Below are 21,929 nucleotides of genomic sequence, written 5' to 3' on the forward strand. Positions count from 1 at the left end.
CTCAAGGGTACGATTTCTCAAGGCCTTTTCTTTTTCTGCTCAATCATCTCTTCAACTTGATGCTTACTACGATTCAGATTAGGCCAGCTGTCCAATAACGAGACGCTCCACAACTGGTTATCTGATGCTTCTTGGTGATTCTCCATTATCCTAGAAAACTAAAAAACAACACACAGTCTCTCGATCCCCTATGCGTTTATTCTACGACAGCAAAGCATCATTACACATTGCATTAAATCTGGTATTTTTGAAAGAACTAAACACATAGAAATTGATTATCACTTTGTTCATGAATACATCCAGCTTGGCGATATTATCACTTCCACTACAAGAAAAATGACCTGAGCCGGCGGTTTGGCGGTCTTCAAGGCCGCCGCTATAGAAAGATCTGAGGTGGCGTTCTTTCGAGGACCGCGCTGCCTAGAAAATTAAAAAAAAGAAGAATAAAAATTGGGCGGCGGTCTTTAGAACTGAAACGACACTTTGTAAACTGAACCGGTCTAAATAACCCGGCGCTGAGAGATCCAAAAGCCAAAACTCCCGCATTCTGCTAATTCCCACGCGGTCTTTAGAACTGAAACGACGCCTTTTAAATTGAACCGGTCTAAATTACTTAACGCTGAGAGGTCCAAAAGCCAAAACTCCCGCATTCTGCTAATTCCACTTTCGACAAAATTCTAACGAAAAAGGGTTCTCTCCATAGCAGAAAACCAGTTGCAGTGGTGAAAGTAAGATCTTTCTCTCTTTCTCTCTCTCACACACACATACTCACTCACTCACTCTCATTCTCTCTCTCTCTTAAAATATCATCACTGCCTTCTTCTTTGTGGTTGATTCATTTGTGCTTCGACCTCACCCACATGTATTGTCTTTAGGGATTTCTGCCATTTGAGGGTTTTTTTGCCGTCGTCGTCAACGATTCTTAAGAGCAAGCACAAGAGGTATGTTCACCAAGGCGTATGTAAACAATTTTTTTTTTTTTTTTTTTTTTCGTTTTGCTCCAACTGCATGTTAACGATATGATTTTGATATGTATTTACAGGATATGAAATTTGGCTAGCAGAGTGTCTTGGATACGATTACTGACTTCTTTAGAGTAGCTTTTGGGAGTGTGGGGGTGTTGGTGGTGGTGGGATCTTCGTTCCCATGTTTACCCTTGTGAAATAATCAACAACAATATCAAGATGTAAGAGATATGTTGTTATTGTTTCCTCTTAAGCTTTCTTTAGTAGTGTCATAGACCTGACTTGTTTGGAAGAAACTCTGCAATTATGTTAAACCCTTTCTATAAAGGGAAAGAGTTGTAAATTCTTCTACTTTATAGAATGAGGAGAAAATTAAGTGGGAAGAAAAGATTTTTCAACTCAAATCCTTTCTTAAGATATGATTTTAATTCTATGCTTTTCTAGATAAATTTTGGTTGACTTATTTTTTAATCTATTACTATAAGAGGATAGCTTACTTTTTTAAGTAATCCTGGTTCATCTGAAATTTTTTCTTTTTTTTTTTTTGAATTTATATGAGGGTAATTTACATTTCAATTTGTCCTAATCTTCTAATTTTGAGTCTTTGAGGATGTAATCGAGGCCTTTCCCTTGAGCTTCATTCTTGTTCTTGGGTTCTTAAATATAGCATCTCAAGATACATTGTTTCTGTATTTCTTTCTAGTTCTTTGTATTCACATGCTTATTTAACTTATTTCTTCCTAAAGATATTTGAGAATCCTACCATTCTAAAATTTCTTCATATGAGAATTGTTCTTTTTTCTTCTCATTCAGGTGGTTTAGTTTAATTATTGAACTTTTATATGTGTTCATGTTTCAAATATATATTAGAATTTTGGTTCTGACCATTCTATACTATAGATGGATAGAGATATTTTTATCCTGTTCTATACATAATCAAGCAGGATTAAGACATAACTTATAGTTTTGGCCTTCTATTGATGACTAAATTGCTGGATTATAATAAGAAATGGTGGTCAATGAAATGCTTTGAACCAGAAGTAAGAAACAAAATTGCACCTTAATAGTTTGATTTATTTTCAGATTTAATAGGAAGAAAACAAATGATACTGGTCATAGAGTATTTCTTTCTTGACTATGAACAACCTAGATGTGGCCTACTACTTTGTTTGTTGGCATGTCTTAATCTACAATTTGAAACCAACTTTTAGGGATCATGTTTGATAAAGAGTGCTTGTGATTGGTGTTTGGAGTTTAGGATTTGTTCTTCTATTAGGGTTGGGAACCGGTTTAGGTTTCTTTTTTGACATTTGCCTGTAGCTCATATATGATATATAATATATCCATTTACCCTAGTTTTTGTTCCATCTTCTTTATTAGAATTGTTGGCTCATTTATTCACTCTTGAGTTGGCTTAGGAGTGTAGATTACAATAAACTCTAGTTGGGTTGCATTACTCAAAAGTGAATTAAGTGTTTGGGTCATATAGGACTAGCTAGGGGAGGTAGCAATAGGTTAGATCACATTCAGTTTGGTCATATTGGATCCAGTAGGAGAGAGGAGATGAAAAATTTGCTCTTTCTATTATTGCTCATAGTAGTTTCTATCATTTTGTTATGAACCATTTGGTTGGTCCATAAGAAAACTCGCAGTATGGTTGAAAAAACTGGGCCCCACTTTTGTCAAAGTTGTAAAAAAGTGACTTTTTGTAACCATGCAACCCATTTGGTGGTATTCTACAGCCTATTGCTTTTAGTTTTTTGAATCATGCAAACCCAAAAGAGAGTATCATGCTTGCATGAGTTTGGGTGTGGGCCAAGCAACTTGCCACCTGGGTATTATTATATAATACATTAAAAAAGCTTGTTAGTACCATAAAGCAGTGGAGATAATTGCAAGACCCTGGGATTTGTGGTCCTGGAATCAGAACTTTGGAGGTTCCTGATAATAATTGATCAATGCTTGCATTATGCTTTAAATCAGAACTTTGGAGGTTCCTAAAAGCTGTAATGGGGAAGCAAGATTCACATTCGATTATCTATGTGATCGCCTGGTAGTATGTCTGCCCCTGTATGATAAAAATAGTATTATAGTTAACCTAACTTTTATTTGATCTTGATCTAATGAGTTATTTAAACATTGATCTTATAATTCTAGTGCTAATAGCAGTATTTTTGCTGCTAGTGAATGTTAATCCTTTTTCAATTTTTTTTTATCAGCATTCTTTTGTCAAATGTTCCGTTAGTATTGAATTTATGAGAAATTGTAGGACCCACCTAAATTAGATCAAAACTTTTAATAATTGGGAGCAATTTTCAGACCATGTCAGGAGATCTTGAGATGGAGCTCAATCTAGCTCAGACTGAGGATGTCTCTTAATTGAGAGGATCTCAGGCGACTATGTAGCTAATCCCAAATAGTATCTTATGGTGGCCATTAGTTTTTTATGTTTTGGTTAGTTATGGTGGCCGACCAATCTTATTCTGGAATTCATAAATCTAGAAGTGGCAGACTTCAAGACTTCCATTACTTTTATATTGGTATTTGGAGCAACTTCTTGCTCCCACTTTTGATCAGTTTTCGTTTATCTGTTATTGCATTGATCATGTCTTTAAATCCTTGTGCTTTGAAACAAATAATGTGGCTGTGGACATGTGTTTTGCATCTGTATTTACTTAGTAGTCAGTTATTCATAATAGATGAAATGATACTTAGCCTTTCCAAGGGAGGAAATAGAGAAGCAGGAGTTGCTGCTGGAATTTCTTTTGCAGCTACAACAAAGGAAACAAGAAGCTGCTGACAAGTTGCATGATACCATTTGTTATCTGTCTTTGACATTGAAGAAGTTCTGAAGCAACAAAAGATGCTTAAGAAAAAAAAGGAGGTTTATACCTAGATCTGAACAAGGATGTTTTCAGCTGCAGGCTATGACAAAAATCCCTTTGTTTTTCTTTCTTTTACTTTTGCATTGGAAGATGTGCTTCATTATTATAGAATTTGATTTTTTTTTAAGTTCTTGTACTATTTATATTTCAATTGGATATTGTATTTGAACAATGTCTTTTGGATACTTCAATATATAATCTTTGAATTAATAGATTTCATTTTAAATTGATTTTTATCAAATGGTTTTTTTTTTGTATTAAATAGGTATGAAAATGCTACATCAATAAACAATTTAGATATCACAAAATGTCAGAATTAATATGGTATAATTGTATAAATAAAAATGATAAAAAAAGAAATCTAAGCCGACGGTCATGGAACTGCTGGTTTAGCCACAAACAACACCTAAGGTGGCGGTCATTTAACACCTAAGCCAGCGGTTCGGACCGCCACCTAAGAATGAAAGGGAATTTGGCAGAAATCTAAGGTGGCGGCCTTTTGGTATCTAGCCGGCGGTCAAAACCGCCGCCTGATTAATACTAAGCCGGTGGCTCGGTATGACCGCCGCTTCAGAGCAATTTCAACCGATCGTTTTTCTTGTAGTGTTCTCACATATCTACCACCATTCAGCCTGCAGATATCTTCACAAGTCGGTTACTTTGTAATTCTGTATATATACTCGATCATCTAAGTTAATAAACACAAATTTTTCCATCTCATTTCAATAACTTTGTTCGACTTTCAGAGCTGTCAGAGGACAGAATGGTGAAGCAGGATTGATGCAGCCAACCCCATATGATTGGCGCAAGGCTTAGATGATGGGTCCTAACTGAACATTTGACCTCAATGAACAATTTGATCAGATTACTGTCCCCACTTGCCTTTTTGGACTGTTAAGAGAAAAATTGTTTAGGGAGAGGCATATAGACCAGATGGTTACTATATTGTTAGTTTTGCTGACTTGGGACATCTACTGGATGCAATTAATGCCAGTGAAAAGGTGGGTCCTGAGTCCTGACATGTGCATTTGCAAATCTAAATCTGCTATGGGACTATCTATCCTTCTAGGGATGCTCCCATTTCTTTGTTACATATTGGCATATGGTCCATATTTGCACATGTGCAATAGGACATCTAGATATGTATGGTCCACTTTTCTTCATTGTATATGGCCTTCTACTTGACTCTGCTTGGTATCCAGATTCCGGTGTAACTAAAATTCCTGAAAAATGTTGGAGACTTGTGTGGTCATGCATGATGCAACCCTCTGAGTCTCTCGCAATATGGTAATGAACGCTCCCACTGCCACATCTACCCAACCCATTTCTACTTACTCTTTCCTCTGTGGTGGAATGGAAGCTTAGGATCAAATGAGAATGAATGAAAACTTGAAAAGAGTTCTAACCAAAAGCAAAGATGGTCTGCTATTTGTTGTTTGTGAAAGCAAGAACAGAGTTGGGTTGAGGGTGGAGAAGGTGCAATTAACTGTGTAAGCAAATTAAAACAGAGTAGTGTGGAGTACTAAATAACGAAAACTCCCGTCCCCTATTTATAATTTTATAGGATTATAACCATGAAAGCATAGTGGGCTCTACACGGTTAATCCGCTGCTCAAACAATAGAAAAAGAAAATCTGAATTTATTTTCGCTCATTCCAGGAAGGATACTTGCTGCATCTTCGCTCATTTCTTCTTAAAAATAAAAGAAGAGAGAAAATCTAGTTCTTTCGGCACCCTGAATAGTATCCTCCAGCATTGTATTAAAGCTGAAGAAGTTCTGAGAAAATACGCTCGGAAATCGGAATGACGGAAAGAGAAGTCAAGCACGCGTCATAGAGCGAAGGGTATTCCTTGTGGTGTGGAAAAAAGTAAAATTTTCTCTTCTCCTACAATGAAAAGCATCCTTCCAAAACGAGTAAGATATCTGCTGCCAACACACAAGTATTTGAGTTCCATGTCTATGTTCCATAATACTCCTGCCACCAAAAGACATTCTAACACTCTATCAACATGATCTGACACCGGACATCTTATCATGAGACTGGGATCCATCAGAAACGTGGAGAATCCATATATAGGATGTGCGGTGTAAGATCATGGTGATAGAGTGTTGGAATTACTTGGCAGAGATCCGGACTCGTATAGAACACTGGCGTGGGACGGTGTGAGGCTGTGGGGACGGTGTAAGTACAGGCCTACCCTGACCGAAGCCGATTTCCATATGATATAGTTACGTAGCCCAGTTCTCACGCCAGTATTCACACTTTGGCAGTGGAACGAGACCGGATTCACTCAGAAATAAAGGCTGTTCGAACTGAAGCCGATCTCCCAGTGGAACCCATGTTCTTCTAAACGCTTTATCACCTACCCAGCATTGGGAAAAGGAGATCACATCTCCGCCCTATAATGCCCCACAGTACATCCCCATTGTGTAATCGGAATATATCCTGATGATGTCAGTTCTGGTATATCATCGAAAGATGTTCTCACTGCACGACGAAGATATACTGTGGGGGCGGAGATGTGAACTCCCAGGGAAGATGTAGGCAACTTCCATGGACGCGTATCCGACATATTGTATTAAAGTCAATCTTTTAAGCTGATTCCAGAAAGAGCTAAGCCTCGCAAAAGTCGATTCAACCCAAAAAAGCGGGTCAGGGTCCCCCTATCTAGTGACCCGAACTAGAAGGCAACATGCCCTGACAAGACCCGAACAGACTTTTGGTCGGGTCGGTTTAAGCCACGGGTCACCATTGTTTTCAAATCACTTGACCCAGATAATCGAAGTGTTTAAACTGTATGATTTGGACGGTTAAACCAGTGTTTTTAACCCTCTGTTGGCGTGTCAGTAGCACTGTTTGAATTTGTATAGATTTCCCTATCTTTTCTTTCAAAACTAACAGGAGGGCTTCTCGCATTTGAATTTAGTCCCATTATTACTGATTCGAATTCCTATTCCTATTCCTGTCTGAACAAAACAGATTATAAGAATGGATCATTCCGATTCTGATTCTAATTCCAATTCTAATTCCGATTCCTATTCCAACTATGAATCAAATAGACCCTGAATTTTTAACGACAAAAAGAAAATAAATCCTTAAAATAAAGAATGCTAAATGCAGCCTTAAACACCAATAACAGGATATTTGGCTTAATGATGAGCTCCTTACTATGATTAAAATGAGGCTTCGGGAAGTGAATTTAGTCTTACTTCTCTTGCTTTTAAGGCTATTTAGTACGGCTAAGAACGGTTAGCCTTTTGCATAGATATTTAGAGGGGCAAGGCTTCTACGTCCCCCTCCCTCATAGGTGATTGAATTTGAATTCTAATAAAATCCAGAGTAACTTTTGGGGTTAAAAAAGTTTATTTTTATTTGTTTCTATCCTACCAAGTTCGGAGAGGGATATATTTATCTCCAAAGTCCAAAGTACGTAATTTCTAAGAATTCCTTCAACAATTCAATTCTGCACTAGTCTTTTCCACTTCTCATATTGAAAGGTCACACTAAAGAGTTTTCAGCTCATATATAATTATGGTGTATAGGGTAAACTTCTAATAACTCATCCAATAATTATAAAAATAAAGAAAAGAGAAAAAACATTAAAAATATTTTCTTTTTATAATTCTTTAAAAAAATATTAAGATATGAATCTAAAATTTTAAACATCCGTCTTGGGACCTTTTAAACCATGCTTAATTTTGGAAAGGGTTGGTTTGTGTCTGATTCAGTTGGGGATGTTTTTTTTTTTTAGATGAAAATAGAAATATATTAAGACAAAGCAAAGAGAGATGAGTCCATCCAACTGGGAATGTTCTCCCAGTACCAAAAATTCTCAGTACTTTCGGCCTCTTGGGCCAAGTTAGGAATTGGGTTTGGGCTAAGAAATGTCAGCCCACAACGGTTTTGCGTTATTGCATAGTAGGGATGAGACTTAGGTTGGGCCATCTGGAACCCAGTTTCGGCTGGATTTCGGGTTAGGGTTAGAAAATTCCAACCCACTATAAGATTGAATTGGTTAGAACTGTTGTGCAAGTCAATCCGATCCTATGTATTCTTATAACCATTTACACATGATATATGATGTATCTGTATGCATATAAAATATGTTCATGTGGGAGGGGGAGAAGAGAGGGTGATGGTGATGAGTGGTTTATTATAAATTGGGTACGTAACTTACAGGTTAACAACCTGTACTATAGAAGTAGTGATACTTACTTCCCTCAACTTTCATGTGTGATAAATTTTCAGTTCCAACAATGAGGTTAATTAATTTATTAAAATGCCCTTTCAAGATTCGTATGAACAAGAGGACCACATTTCCAAATGATGAAAATGGATAATCTCTTTCTCGCTCATTTTGGGTGAGAGAGAAGAAAGAAAGATAAGTATTGGAATCTTAAAGTTTAAAGGGTAAGTGGCACTGCCCCAAAAGTACAAGATGGTAATTTGTAATTTACACTATATATGTATGTTTGTTTGTGTATACACACATACGAGTACACACTTCTTGTGTTTGTGTATTTAACAAACCGATTACCACCTGTATTTTGAGGATAGTGATATTTAGCACCCTGAACTTTTATCTGCATTAAATACCATGGTTTCCAAAACTAGAGCAGATCGGACCGGAAAAACCAGGAATCGGTCAGCCGTTTTTTAAAAAAATCGGATTTTTCCTTCAAACCGTTGATTTTGGTCAGCGAACTGTTAAATCGGGCAATTAACTATTTAAATCATTTTGACTGTTTTTTATTATTATTTTTTTAATTTTTAATTTTTTTTTGTCAGAATGGGCCGAATGTTTGATTTGAAACGGTCGAACCATTCGACTCGATAACCATACCCCTGACCAGTTTGATCTCTAAGTTGGTTTTAAAAACCATGATAAATACCCCCTTGAACATTTTAAGTAGTTATATTTGGTTTGAAAGGAAAGATAGGGAACCCTTCCTTACTTTTTTTTCTTCAAATCAAACACAACTTAGATTCCAATACTTTGATAGATAAAGTTATTTTACTAAAATGCCCTTTCAAAATGCATATAAGCAAGAAGACATGATTTCAAAATTGACTGATGATGCAATCAGAATTGGCTGCTAGTCAGAAACTAACAGGTCCGTTGAGACGGGTGGAATAGTCAAGTCACCTCACCCTAGAGTGCGACCACACACCTTCACCGGGCTCGGACAATGTGTGATATGTCCCCTCAGGATGAGTCGACCTGTCGACTTGAAGGCAATCACCTCGTCCTTGTTGAGAGTGAGATGAGTGGCGCAACCAACACAATATCTCACTTGAGAAGAAAAATGAGAACAAACTAAGACCGACTTTGGTCAGGGCAAGCCAGTGCCTATACCCTGCGAATAGCCTCTTGCAACCCTGGATCGATATATATATATATATCATGAAAGATGAAAGAAAGTATATAAATACGGAGATATTTCTAATGTAAATTGTAAAGGCTGTTTGAAGTTTGAATGGCTTGACCGAAGCTGTACTCAGATCAAACCAAGCTGATACATGTACACAAGTCCATAAGAACACACGTTTGTTCAATAGACTGAGGAGGCAACATGCAAGCATGTAGGTAGAGGCACGCTGCTAGGAGGCTAGATGCCATGTGTGCGTACGTAGAACCAAGATCTTTGTGACCAAGCTAATCAAACTGCCAGTGCTAACACATTTGAAGTGGCCCATAGCCAACCACGTATACACATAATATGTAGACCATGTGCATGACATGTGGACTGAGATTTCAACCATGTATATGTATAGAATGAGGCCCCTCTCCTACAAATAGGTGAATCCTCATCTCATTGTTCCAATATTTTAGATTCAGACGCTCCATATACTTCATCCTCACCTCAACAGTCAACACACCTCATCTCATCTTACCTTCTGCACAACCTTCAGGAGTTCTTCAGCTTGTCTTCTCTCTTCTACCTTACTAATTTGACCGCGGGAATCTCATTTCCAGGGTATCACCGAGGCCTGTGCAAAGTTTCAGATTGTCCTCCAAATCGGATAGCATCAAACCCTAATCGAACAAAACCTTTACAATGAGAAGAAAGAAAGAAACATAAATAAAGGATTTATACAAAATTACAAATATACAAGAGAAAGGATAAAATGATCCCACAAATTAAAAAAAAAAGTGGTAATTTAGAGATTTAAAAATGTTTAACAATTTTTTTTTTTTGAAATTAACTGATGAAATATTAGCAAAGGAAATAAAGTGTTGGAATCTAATAGTTGAGGAGGGATTTGTCTTAAATGAAAGTTTCTAAAATTAAGTATCAGTACTACCCCCAAAATACAGGGTTGTAAAATCTATAACTTCCTCTATTATTTTTTTCCTCACTAAGTCTTGCTTTGGCCTTACCGAATCCAACCTGTTTAATTAGATGAATTAATGAAAGAAACCCTCCATATATATTGGCACCTGCACAAGTTTACTTACCATCTCCCAATCTAAAAATCCATATATTTACTTGCATTATTAAGACGACCCATCTTCCTAATAATTGTTATTAATAATAAAAAATAAGATAATTTTAGTGGGAGACCGAAACAATGATTAACAAGACCTACATAAATTGGGTAGACTCACAAATGAGAAATGACCACTTGACAATTTGCCTAATTTTCCTTTTCAAAAAAAGGAAGCGACATACAACCACGTTTTGTAACTTTTGTTCGAGGATAAGTTCCCAAATTAACACTAAACCTATCGATTTGATCATGATGAGACCCATTTATCTAAAAATAAAAAATGAGGATGTGAACGGTGGAGAATGAAATAATTCTTGCCGACATGGGAAAGCATGAAATAATTCTGAATTGATGGAGGACAAGCACATAATAAGATCAGATGGGGGTCATTATCTTCTGTCTTAATAATTGCTTTGAGGATTATGCAATACAGTGTTGCAGAAAATAAATACTTTTGAAGCAAAATCATCATTGAAAGTATTATCCAAATGCTAGGAGTTAAAAAATCAAAGTGGTTGCATTAAATTCTGCGATCTAATTACTTTATACAAAAACAGGCAAGAGGAGGCAGTTGGTGAAGTCTAGAGTATTGGTTAGAAATGATTCTTATAAACTTTTACGAGTTTATCCTTGAAATGAATTTCATTCAATCTTCCTTTGTACCTTTTATGGCGAGTAATCATGTTATGTATACAAATTTTAAAAAAGAAAAATGAATCTGAGGCCCACTGAATATGGGCCCATTAGCCAATAAATGTCCTATGGCCATCCGGGTCTTGAAAATAGGGGTGGTCATGGGCTGGGCTTGGCACCTATAATAAGGGCTGGACCTGGCCTAGCCTTGATCTTGACCTGAAACATAAGTCTGGGCCCGGGTTAGGCCAGGCCATCCGGGTCTTGAAAATAGGGGTGGTCATGGGCTGGGCTTGGCACCTATAATAAGGGCTGGACCTGGCCTAGCCTTGATCTTGACCTGAAACATAAGTCTGGGCCCGGGTTAGGCCAGGCCAGGCTTTGGGCCTGTGACATTAAATGATAAAAAATTTAGATATTTATAATATTTTATATTATATAACAAATGATAATTTTATATTGGGCCTATGTCACTAAATAATATGTTCATCCAACTTGTATGGTTGTCTATTGCTAAATAGATGAAAGCTTTTATTTTATAATTCGATTTAGGATCTTGAATGTCAAGATAGAAGCTTTGCATTCATCTATTTAACAATACTTAACCAGGGAAAAATTATGAACTCATTTATGAGTAACTGGTGAAATGTTTTTACACTTTTACTTTATATTTATCATATAATATTCAGGATGGGTAGATTGAATAAATATGTGCAGCCACTATCATGCTTGTGCCATTCCATCACTCAATGGTCCCTTTAATTAAGCGCTCAGATCAGATTGAGTATACAATTCAATAAAAAATGCACTCGGATGAGCTGAATGCATTAGTTGTGTGGCGAGCTACGTAACTAATGAGGACTGTGAGGCTAATTAATATATAATTATTATTTATTAAAACTTGATCACAGAAATTAAGCATAAGATCGACATGACAAGCATGTCAAAATCAATTTCTTTCTCTGATGCCAACAGCCAAATTCTTAAATCAAAAAAGCAAGAGTGATTCTGTGATACAGGGACACGTTTTCCTTTCGTATTGATGTGACACTGCAGCCCCCACATTTGAACTCCGGCCAACCCCACATCCACATACTTGACAATATCACAGCTTTTTACCAGTCTCAGGGACCACATGATTAACAGATTAAGTAATGTTCACTTCATGTTCCACGGTATGTATCACAGCCCTGGCGCTTTTTCATTAATAGAAGGAAGGAAAAGCACGTTTCTGTATCATATGCAAAATAATAGTGACATTTGAATATGAAGATATATTTCTTGATTTTTTTTTTCTTTACAAAATTTAATTTAATTTCCCCCCGCCCACACATAATCAAGTACTGGCACGATCTCGGTTCTCGTCCTGGGGTTAAGGTTATCAATAGGTTGGATCTATGCAAGGTTCAAAATATCGTTATGTATTGGTTTATATTGGAGTCTTTTTTATACATCTTTATAAGGGTAAATCGGCCTTTGACTGATCCCTCTTAATCAGATTTAAATACTGATACAAGAAAATATGTTGAATGTATCAATCTGTATCGATATTTTGAACCTTGAACCTATGTGCACAATCACATTAGAAGTCTAGAAGATAGCTTGGTCTAATTCATCCAGCATGGGACAATTCAGATTTCAAAGTGGAGCTTAATTATCTGGCCCCCTACAATGGGGTCAGTGACAGATTGACAATACACATGTATTTTCATTTGTAATAAATTCCCCCTGAACTATTACGTTGCAATATTAAAGACCCTTTTGACCGTTATATTAATTTACCAAAGGTGCTAAATTATCAAAATGCTATCTTCTTAATTAATTCAAGGGGTATGAAATGAAATTTTCAAAATGAGGGCAAAGTCATTCCCCTTTTGGCAAAGAGCTGTATGGTACACTATCACTAGATATAGATGAATCTCTGACCCCATTACCTGAGAAAAAGTATATTTATTGCCGGAGATATCTTTAATCATATGAGAATCGATATTTTTAGGAATTGGTAGGTTATCAAAGTATAAATGAAAGGGAAAAACGGAAAAATAGGACAGAGCCAATGCAGATTTCTGAATTCTACTGTAGAGTTATAAACATTCAAAATGTCAAAAACCCTCATTTTATACATCAATGCCCATCTGTGAATTAGTATCTATTCCGAATTAGCACCTATCCCAACTGTACTTTGAACCTAGAAATTCTGATCCTAAATTGAACCGCCATTCTCCCAAGGGAAAAATCGTTTGAACAGATAATAAAAGAGTCATGTTAGGATTTAAATACCTTTAAACATCCAAATGAAAATCTTTTCCAGTTAACTGGCAGACGCTAATTACAGAGGGGGCCTTTGTTGTCACAAATGAAAGTATAGAGGGGTATTTGTCATTGACCCTATAGTAAAGGGGGCCTTTGCAATTATTTACTCCCAAAAAAGGTTAGTAAGTATAGTTGGCCTTGGATGAATTTTCTCTTACTTCAACTTGGAATGTGAATAGAGACCATGCTCCTATTGTTGATTGGCATAAACAGGCATGGAAATTGACTCATGATGTGATTCCTATTGATAGTGTGATTAGTAAATGTGGTATCCATCTTGCACCCAAATGTTGTTGTTGTGTCCAGCCAAATCTGGAGAGTATTCATCATGTTTTTGTTAATGGAGCTTTGACTAGTAAGTTATAGATGTACTGCAAAAACTTATTTGATATTCTCATCATCCTAGATCAAAACGTGATGAATAGGATTCTGTTGTGGTGGAGTCGTGCAATTACGGATTCTCAATCTCATAGTCTTATCAAAAATTTACCCCCATTTTACTTTGGGTTCTTTGGAAGGAGACATGCAGCCGTAGATCGAATTGAAGGTAAAGGGGTTACCTCTGCTACCCTTATCAATAGAGTTAATAAATGGCTTTTGGAAATTAGCTCGCTTCAAGGCAGTCTTTCAACTCCTAAGGAAAACTCCCTTCTTCTTCATGTTTTGAACATTCCCATTAAAATCCATTAAAAAAAAAACTTGGGTGAAAGTGCAGGTGGAGGCATTGCAAGGGATATCAATGGTTTTTTTTTTTTTATCTTAGCTTTCATAATTTTTATGGTAGTGGGACTCATGGTTCAAAGTATCGATACACCCCTATGTATCAGTAGGGACGTATCAATACTTAAAAACACATGCTCAATGATTTGTTTTTATTTTTTTTTTCAAAGTATGATTTTTAAAGACATTTTTAATGGCTTTTTTATTGAAATAAACTAGAGTCCCGAAACACCTATAAATAGATGTATCGAGACCAAAAGATACAACATCTTATCGATACTTTTAACCTTTGTAAAACTTCTATAATGGCTGAATTCCTAGCTCTCTATGACGGCTTCTCTCTACGCTATAATAATAACATTACCGAGATTGAGGTGGAGAGTGGTAATAATATTTTAGTGGAGATTTTTCTTTAGAAAGCCTCTTATCCTTGGAATATTACCTACTACTTAAGAAATATCAAGGATATGTGCAATTTCATGAGGATTAAATTCTTTTATACTCTTAGAGAATGAAATAGATGTGCAAATTTCCTAATGAATAGGGGCATTGCAGAAAAGATATTCTAGGTTTTTAGCTCGATTCAAGATATTCCTCGAGCCCCTAGAAATTCGTTGAGGGAAGACTATATGAAGATTACTGTCTTACATATTTATTAATGTATTTTCTTCTTATTTATGTTTGGCCTTTTTGTGATTTCTTAGTGCTCGTGGGCTGGGTTGAGAGTATAAGGAATTGTGCTTTTCCGTTGAATTTTGGGGTAAGGTGGGTTATATCTGCCCCTCCACCTAAAATTAAGGTTCAAAGTATCGATACGTATCGGTTCGGAACCCTTCTGATATGCCCCTATAGTGGGTGTATCGGGGGTCTGACCGGTTCAGGGGGTGGAGGAGATTTAAACCGGCCCCCCTGAACCGATTTCGGAAAAAATAAAAAAAAGTAAAAAAAAAAGGTATCGATTTGCCTAATACACCTCTATCGACGTATCGAACGTATTGATATTTTGAACCTTGCCTAGAATAAACTTTTGGGGGGTTAAAAGAAGTATAATTGGCTTCAAATACTAGTCTGAATCAGGTAGGTACAATGTTGTAAGTACATTCAATGAGCACTTGGAATTTTGACACTTGACCCTTAAAATACCCCAGCCTACGCTTGAAAAAGATTAAAAACCACTTTTGATAATTGTCAAAATATTTATTAAGTACTCATTCAACGTACTTATTAAAAGTTCTTTTGACTACTAAATCTGATCCCCTCAAATATTGCTTTTGAATTTTGATAGGCAGGTCTAATATATTAGTTATTAAAAGTTTAGTCCCCCTCCCCCACAGAGTAACTGATCTTGATGGTTGTGTGAAAGCTATGAAACCCATGGTAATTCTCCACAACATAATAAAATGCTTAAACCCACGATGAGACGTTGAAGAATGGTTGGAGCCCCATGACTGACATGAGGCATTATCATTGGTTGGTTCCATATCGTCTGAATGGTGGGAAGAAAAGGGAGGGAATGGATAGATAAAAAGGACAGGAAGCCTTTAAGCCAAGTCTTCGTGGGCCTTGGAAAATTTACTTAGAAGGATATGTGATGTGAAATGTTGCGTATAGTAGGGTTGGTCCTACCCGTTTTCTATTTTCTTCTTGGTTTCTAGCGTTTTCATGCTTTTTGAAGTTTATGACTGTCTAAGCATTTGCACTTTATATTCGTGTGGTGTGACTTGTTCCCTTGTTTTTAGCTTTTAAAGGCAATATTTTTGAATATTTACTAGGGTAAAATTAGATGGGCCAACAATAATATTTGTTTGCCCAAATTTGAGTTCCACTAGAATCTGATTTGGGTAACCTAAATTCAATCCTTTTATAATTGGATCAAATATAGATGTGTGTGTGTGATGAATATATAATAATAGAGATGTGTATAAAAATAATTATATTTGCTAAATATATTTATATGTATATATGTGTTAATTTATGTTTAATTTATATTTTCTGTTTTAATTTTTAATTTTTATTTATAGAAAATCTTAAAAATTGGGATTTGTAACCAGAAAATGTTTTCTTTTTTTTTGCAAAAATAGTGGCACAAGGCACCTTGGGTTGCATAAATCTCAAAAAGTTACCTAAAATACAAAATCATCTCAATTGGACAATTGAGTGTAAAGTTATGTCTTTCAAAAGTTTGTACATACATTTAGTGTACAACATGTAAGTTGGTAACTGGGCCAAATACATTAACAGTTCAACCCCTTGGATCAGATAGTTTTGACCAATCCCTAGCTTTAAGAGGGCTGAACTTGGAATGATGGTTGGGTGAGTCAACGGTGGATTGAAAACACTTCCCTATACCAAACAAGACCCAACCCCATTGACAGCTCTGACTCTATTCTAAAAAAAAAGATAGAAGTTCCTCAAAACTAAAGAAAACACAAATTTGAAGAAATGGAATTCAGTCAGTGCAAAGCCTGTTCAAACAACCATCATAGCCTTGCATTGGGAATATCTTGCCATGAAATAAAGCATAGAAGTACGGAGATGTTCCCGATGCAAGGCTGTAAAGACTGTTCGAACAGTGTTCGAATGGGCCTTGCACTGACTGAAGCCGATCTCAAATTTGAAACCCCTTTGGAATTCATCCCAGCTATTGTTTTTTTTTTTTTTTTTTCGCTTAAGATCATCCAGGTATTGTTGGAGGCCCACATCTTCCCCATATCTAGTTGCTGGCTGATTTCATAGGTTTTTCCTTCGGTTCTCTTCAATCTCAGTGTCTTTCGTCCACATACATAAGTTGCAAAAGTTGCTCGCTGTCACACACTCTTGCTAGATTAGCTATAAGTTTTTTTCGCCTTTTTTTACTTGTTTGGGTCCCTCCTATGTGTATTGCTAATGCTATTTCGGCTGATATGGCCCAATTAAACTCTCTTGTAGCCCGAGATTGATAGTTGAAATAGAATCGGCCTGTGGAAAAAAAGGAATTGTTTAGATCCCTTCCCTACTTATTATATCTTATATGTCCCTAATTAATTGTGTTTTAATCCTCTATGTATCAATTTTGATCCTATGCTTCATTTTGATCCCATGCTTTTCATCTCATCCCACTAGAATAATTGTGTTAGTGCCCCCCTCCCCCTTCTCTCAATCTGGTTTGTTTTTAGCCTTATAAATTTATCCTTCATCAAACTTAGTTAAGCCAATTCCTTATCACTATTCTTTTCATTTAGGGTAATTTGCGATCTGGCGTTTGGCAGTTTAAAGGGGCAATGTACTTGGGTGGACAAGAATTATTAGTTCTAGGTTAAATCATGGTTTTCAATTTATTGCATTTACAGTGTCGTTATACTTAGGGGATGACAATTTCTGCCCTACAAATGGGGAAGGTTTCTTTTTTGAATAATGGAATTTTGGGATGGGGATGGGTTTTAGGATTTTAGAGAACCCGTAAGGTTATGGATTAGGTACAGTATTAAGCTAAACCCAATCTTCTCCTATCCACATATTGGTGAAAGTCTGAAAGTCTGAAAGACATGAAATTATGTATTAGGTGTTGAATACTTGAATTTAATAACATTTTGAATTTTATGTGAAGGATAATTGATAGATCATATATTTTTTTATATGTTTTAATCAAATAACTGAAAATTTTGGTATTTCTTCATGTTACTTGTTTAGTGGTTATATATAATAGGAAATAATAGAAAATTAGATACGGATTTTAAAACTCCACATGCCGACACCACCTGCCCCACCCTCGAATGTAGGGAGCATTTGGACTCTGAAAATCCAACCCACTATAAATTTCGAAGATGTCAGGTAGGAATTAAAAGGTCAAGAGAAAGACGAAGAACTTAAAATTTACAAAACCCTCAACAAACCTGTCCCCGTCCCTAATTCTAGTTAAAGAGATTTTTTATCTTTCCACATATTGTATATATGGACAGACTAGGACAAACCATTGGATAAAGCCCACCAAAGAGATGTTTACATCAAAAGGACCCACCCATCTCAATGTAACACCGATCAAAGCTGGAAGAGACATAAACCTGAGTTCGGCTGGGGCACAACTAAGATACAAATAGACCACTCAATGTTACAATCTTATTTGTCCAGCAAATCTCCATGGGAAACCAGCTCTAGATACAAAAAGACCATTCAATGTATATGGAACATGATACATGTTATGAGGCCCAATCCACGTTCCATTCATATGGGCTCATGCCCAATTTTTGTCATGTAAAATTTGGAAAATGAAATTATAGTCTTATATGGTATCAGTATTAGACTTAACAAACACGATTTTTTTTCCTTTTCTCTTGCTTCACTGCTTTACTATTGTTATGTACAACCGACATGGTTACCATTTGGTGGCTTCAGTCAGCTTCAAGCTAGCAGCAAACTTGGACCAAACATTCGTGACCCAGGTCCCGGTATGCGTTCGCTTACATAGATTAGATGTAGACCCGTCTATTTAGGTCGTAAAATGGGTTCTGTTCGTGGATATCTGTTTGTGAATTGAGCTCCGTCTCTTTGACATGCCAACTGCCTTGATATAAAGTTTCTCTTATCAGAAAAACAAAAAAGAGAAAAAGAATTGAGCCCTGTCTCTAACTCTGTCGGCTACCTCTATATGGATTCCTGGGGAATTCAACACAATAGCAGATATTTTTGACTTAAAATCTGGTGTATTCTTAGAGAATTCTTGTATGGCAATCTTAATCTTAAGGGGGGCCAAAACCTAGAAAACATGGCAAAAACTAAGAAAAATGGGTAAAAGAATCAAAATATAAGTGAAATTTAATTGGGTTTTGTGGGAACTTTGAAGGCATAGGGGGGTGGGGGGGCATGGCTCCCCTCCGCCACCCCCTGGCTCCGCCCCTGCTCTGTTGCACTTCCACCCACTCAAAGTGGGGAAATTTTCCAAAGATGAATGACTCACTCAACAGTGTTATGGACCAACTGCCATCAAAACTGAAAGCAAAGTCACGTTGCTATTTTATTAAAATTTGGAGACCCCATGAGTTTGCTGGCTGTAGAATGTAGACAGAAACCGCATAAGTTAATATGTTAACAGGGCCATAGGCCATGCATGGTCCTTGCAGTTCTGCATTATTTTAGGGTCTAGCATCATCATTGCAGTTCAATATATATTCTAATTATTTCCTTTGAGACCCCAGAGTAGTTATTTTACAGGGAAAATTTCTCTCATACATAAAGAGAGGGATATACCCAGGGAAAAACAACTTAGAGTGGCCCCACAGTTTACCAAAACATGAACATAGAATTGATTGTTAATGAATCGAAATTTTATTGACCAACTTTTTATTCAGTCATTAATCAAAAAAAAAAATGTTCTAACAACCCACTAACCAACATGTTTTCATAAAAAAAAAAAGAAATTGGAAAACATGTCTGTGTTTTGAATAGAATTCATTTGTTCAATGAATATTGATGGAACAAGGAAATGAGTAATGTACATGGAAACAGTTACCTTTTAGAAAAAAAAAAAATAGAAAAAATGAAGAAACAATTACAAGCCCAAGAGCTCGCTAGCTTATAAAAGCCAGACTCCATGCACCTATCTTGAAGGCCTCAAGGTAACTAAAGGAAAAAAACCCATCCTTGTCTCAATGGGTCATCATAATGTTCACAATCCTCATCCTCATGGTGTTCTTCGTAATTCCCATCATCTCCACGATCATCGTCGTCGTTTCTCTGATCAAAACGGCCTCAGCAGGCAAGCACCAGTTGTAGTGGTAATGGTGCCCTTTCCAGCACAAGGCCACCTCAACCAACTCTTACACTTGTCCCGTCTCATATCGGCCTATGGCATTCCCGTCCACTATGTGGGCTCTGCAACTCATAATCGCCAAGCAAAGGACCGTGTCCATGGCTGGAACCCTCTAGCCATACCTAACCTCCACTTCCATGACTTCCCCATGCCACCATTCCACAACCCTCCGCCCGACCCACATGCCCCCATCAAGTTCCCTGCCCATCTCCAACCCACCTTCGATGCCTCGTTGCATCTCCGTGGACCCATCGCTGCACTTCTGAGCTCGCTCTCTACTCTCACCAACAGGGTTGTCGTTATCCACGACACTCTCATGGCATTTGCTGTTCAAGATGTCACTTCCCTCTCCAATGCCGAGGCCTATGCCTTTCACAGTGTCTCGGCCTTCGCCATTGTTTTCCACTTGTGGGAGATCCTCGGAAAACCCACGGACGGAGGGATTGTCATTCCAAACGGAGTACCTCATCACTCACTCGAAGGATGCTTCACCGCCGAATTTGTGAATTTCATGGCTCGTCAGTATCATTTGATGAAATTCGACGTGGGTGATCTCTACAATACCTGCCGGCCCATCGAAGGCAGGTTCATGGATCTATTGACTCAAGAGAAGCTCAACGGGAGAAAGAAAATATGGGCAGTTGGGCCATTGAACCCAGTAATCCTCCATTCGGCAAAAGAATCGCCTCGTCGTCGCCGGCACAAGTGCTTGGAATGGTTAGACAAGCAACCAGCGCAATCAGTACTATATGTTTCATTCGGGACCTTGACGTCACTACCGGACGATCAGATCAACGAGCTTGCAGTTGGATTAGAGCGTAGCAAGCAACGTTTCATCTGGGTGTTAAGAGAAGCGGACAGAGGAGATATTTACGATGAAGGCCTAGGGGTGGAAGCTAGGAGAACTCCACTTCCAAAAGGGTACGACTATTACGAGGGGGAGGGGAGGGTGGAAGGTAGGGGACTAATACTTAGGGACTGGGCTCCACAGCTAGAGATCCTGGCCCACCCATCAACGGGTGGGTTCCTGAGTCACTGTGGTTGGAATTCATGCATGGAAAGCCTCAGCATGGGCGTGCCAATGGCAGCTTGGCCAATGCACTCAGACCAGCCGAGAAACACCATGCTTGTGACTCAGGTATTGAAGGTGGGCCTTGTTGTCCGAGACTGGTCACGGCGGCACGAACTGGTTTCTTCGTCCACCATAGAAGATGCAATCAAGAAGCTGATGGCGTCAGAGGAAGGGGATGACATGAGGAAGAGAGCTGAAAAACTAGGCGGCACCGTTCGCCAATCGATGTCGGAGCAGGGTGGGACGTCTTGTGCTGAGCTAGAGTCCTTCATCGCTCACATCTCTAGATAGTAGATAGAGCGAGTGGGGCTGGCGCTGCAGTTACTTACTGTCCATGAACTAATCGAGGTGCCGTGGAGTATTTGGTCAGAAAGGTTACTTGGGACCTATCATGCATTTCACTGTTTTCGATCAGGAGAGACTGGTTTCAGTGCCACAAATTTGTAATGATTTGTCACATTCAATGAGAGAAATGCATATAAAACCCCTAAAATTAATTAATTCTAGTGATACCAAATGTTCTGGACGGGTTGGTAAAGGTGTGGTCTAGTCATTTTGAACAAAATGTTCCAGTCTGAAATATGCTACAGTAGCGATTCTACTGTTGCTTGTTGCTTGTCGGTCTGGAAACAAAGGACTGTGCTTATCAAAGAAAACAGTAAAAAAAAAAAAAAAAAGAAGAAAAAAAACAATGGAAAAGGAAAGCAGATCGAGTACTGCATCGATCGATCTTCTATGTGCTTAACTGTTGCAAGTAGATAATCAAATAGACAATAATCTATCACGTATGGACAATGAGGATGGTCAATTGTTGTGGAAATAGGTGCCCTTTTGGGAAAAATTAAGCTTCGGCTGCTGGGAATGTTTCTGCTTACTGTTTGACTTCTGGTCAAGTTAATCACCACACCCATGACCCATCTTAATTTTTTCATGCCAAAAAAACATTCTCAACACTCAGCAGCCAAAGGGCTGAATTTTCAAAGTGGACCCCACATGTCTAGTATGTAGAAGTTAGTTAGGAAAAATCCCAATTCCCAAAGGAGCCCCAACTGGCTGTCTGTC

At 37.6% G+C, this 21,929-nt stretch overlaps 1 protein-coding gene and 1 long non-coding RNA gene across 3 annotated transcripts; both read left to right on the top strand.

Annotated features, from left to right (window-relative positions):
* The first annotated feature begins 548 nt into the window (after positions 1–548).
* On the top strand, positions 549–4,091 carry LOC104613425 (uncharacterized). Of its 2 annotated transcripts, XR_737959.3 has the most exons (4): positions 549–728; positions 876–941; positions 1,043–1,186; positions 3,665–4,091. It is a non-coding gene; the product is annotated as an uncharacterized LOC104613425 (long non-coding RNA). The 2 variants fall into 2 exon arrangements; XR_737957.3 differs by having other exon boundaries at positions 557–728; positions 1,043–4,091.
* A 15,331-nt stretch (positions 4,092–19,422) lies between these two features.
* LOC104613426 (zeatin O-glucosyltransferase-like) lies at positions 19,423–21,405 on the top strand. The gene has a single exon (XM_010281235.3). It carries the CDS (start codon positions 19,635–19,637, stop codon positions 21,156–21,158), a length of 1,524 nt encoding a protein of 507 aa, XP_010279537.1. The 5' UTR covers positions 19,423–19,634; the 3' UTR covers positions 21,159–21,405.
* The last annotated feature ends 524 nt before the right edge of the window (positions 21,406–21,929 follow it).

Source organism: Nelumbo nucifera, chromosome 7 (genome assembly GCF_055504915.1).
Source record: "Nelumbo nucifera cultivar China Antique chromosome 7, China Antique-T2T, whole genome shotgun sequence".
NCBI lineage: Eukaryota > Viridiplantae > Streptophyta > Magnoliopsida > Proteales > Nelumbonaceae > Nelumbo > Nelumbo nucifera.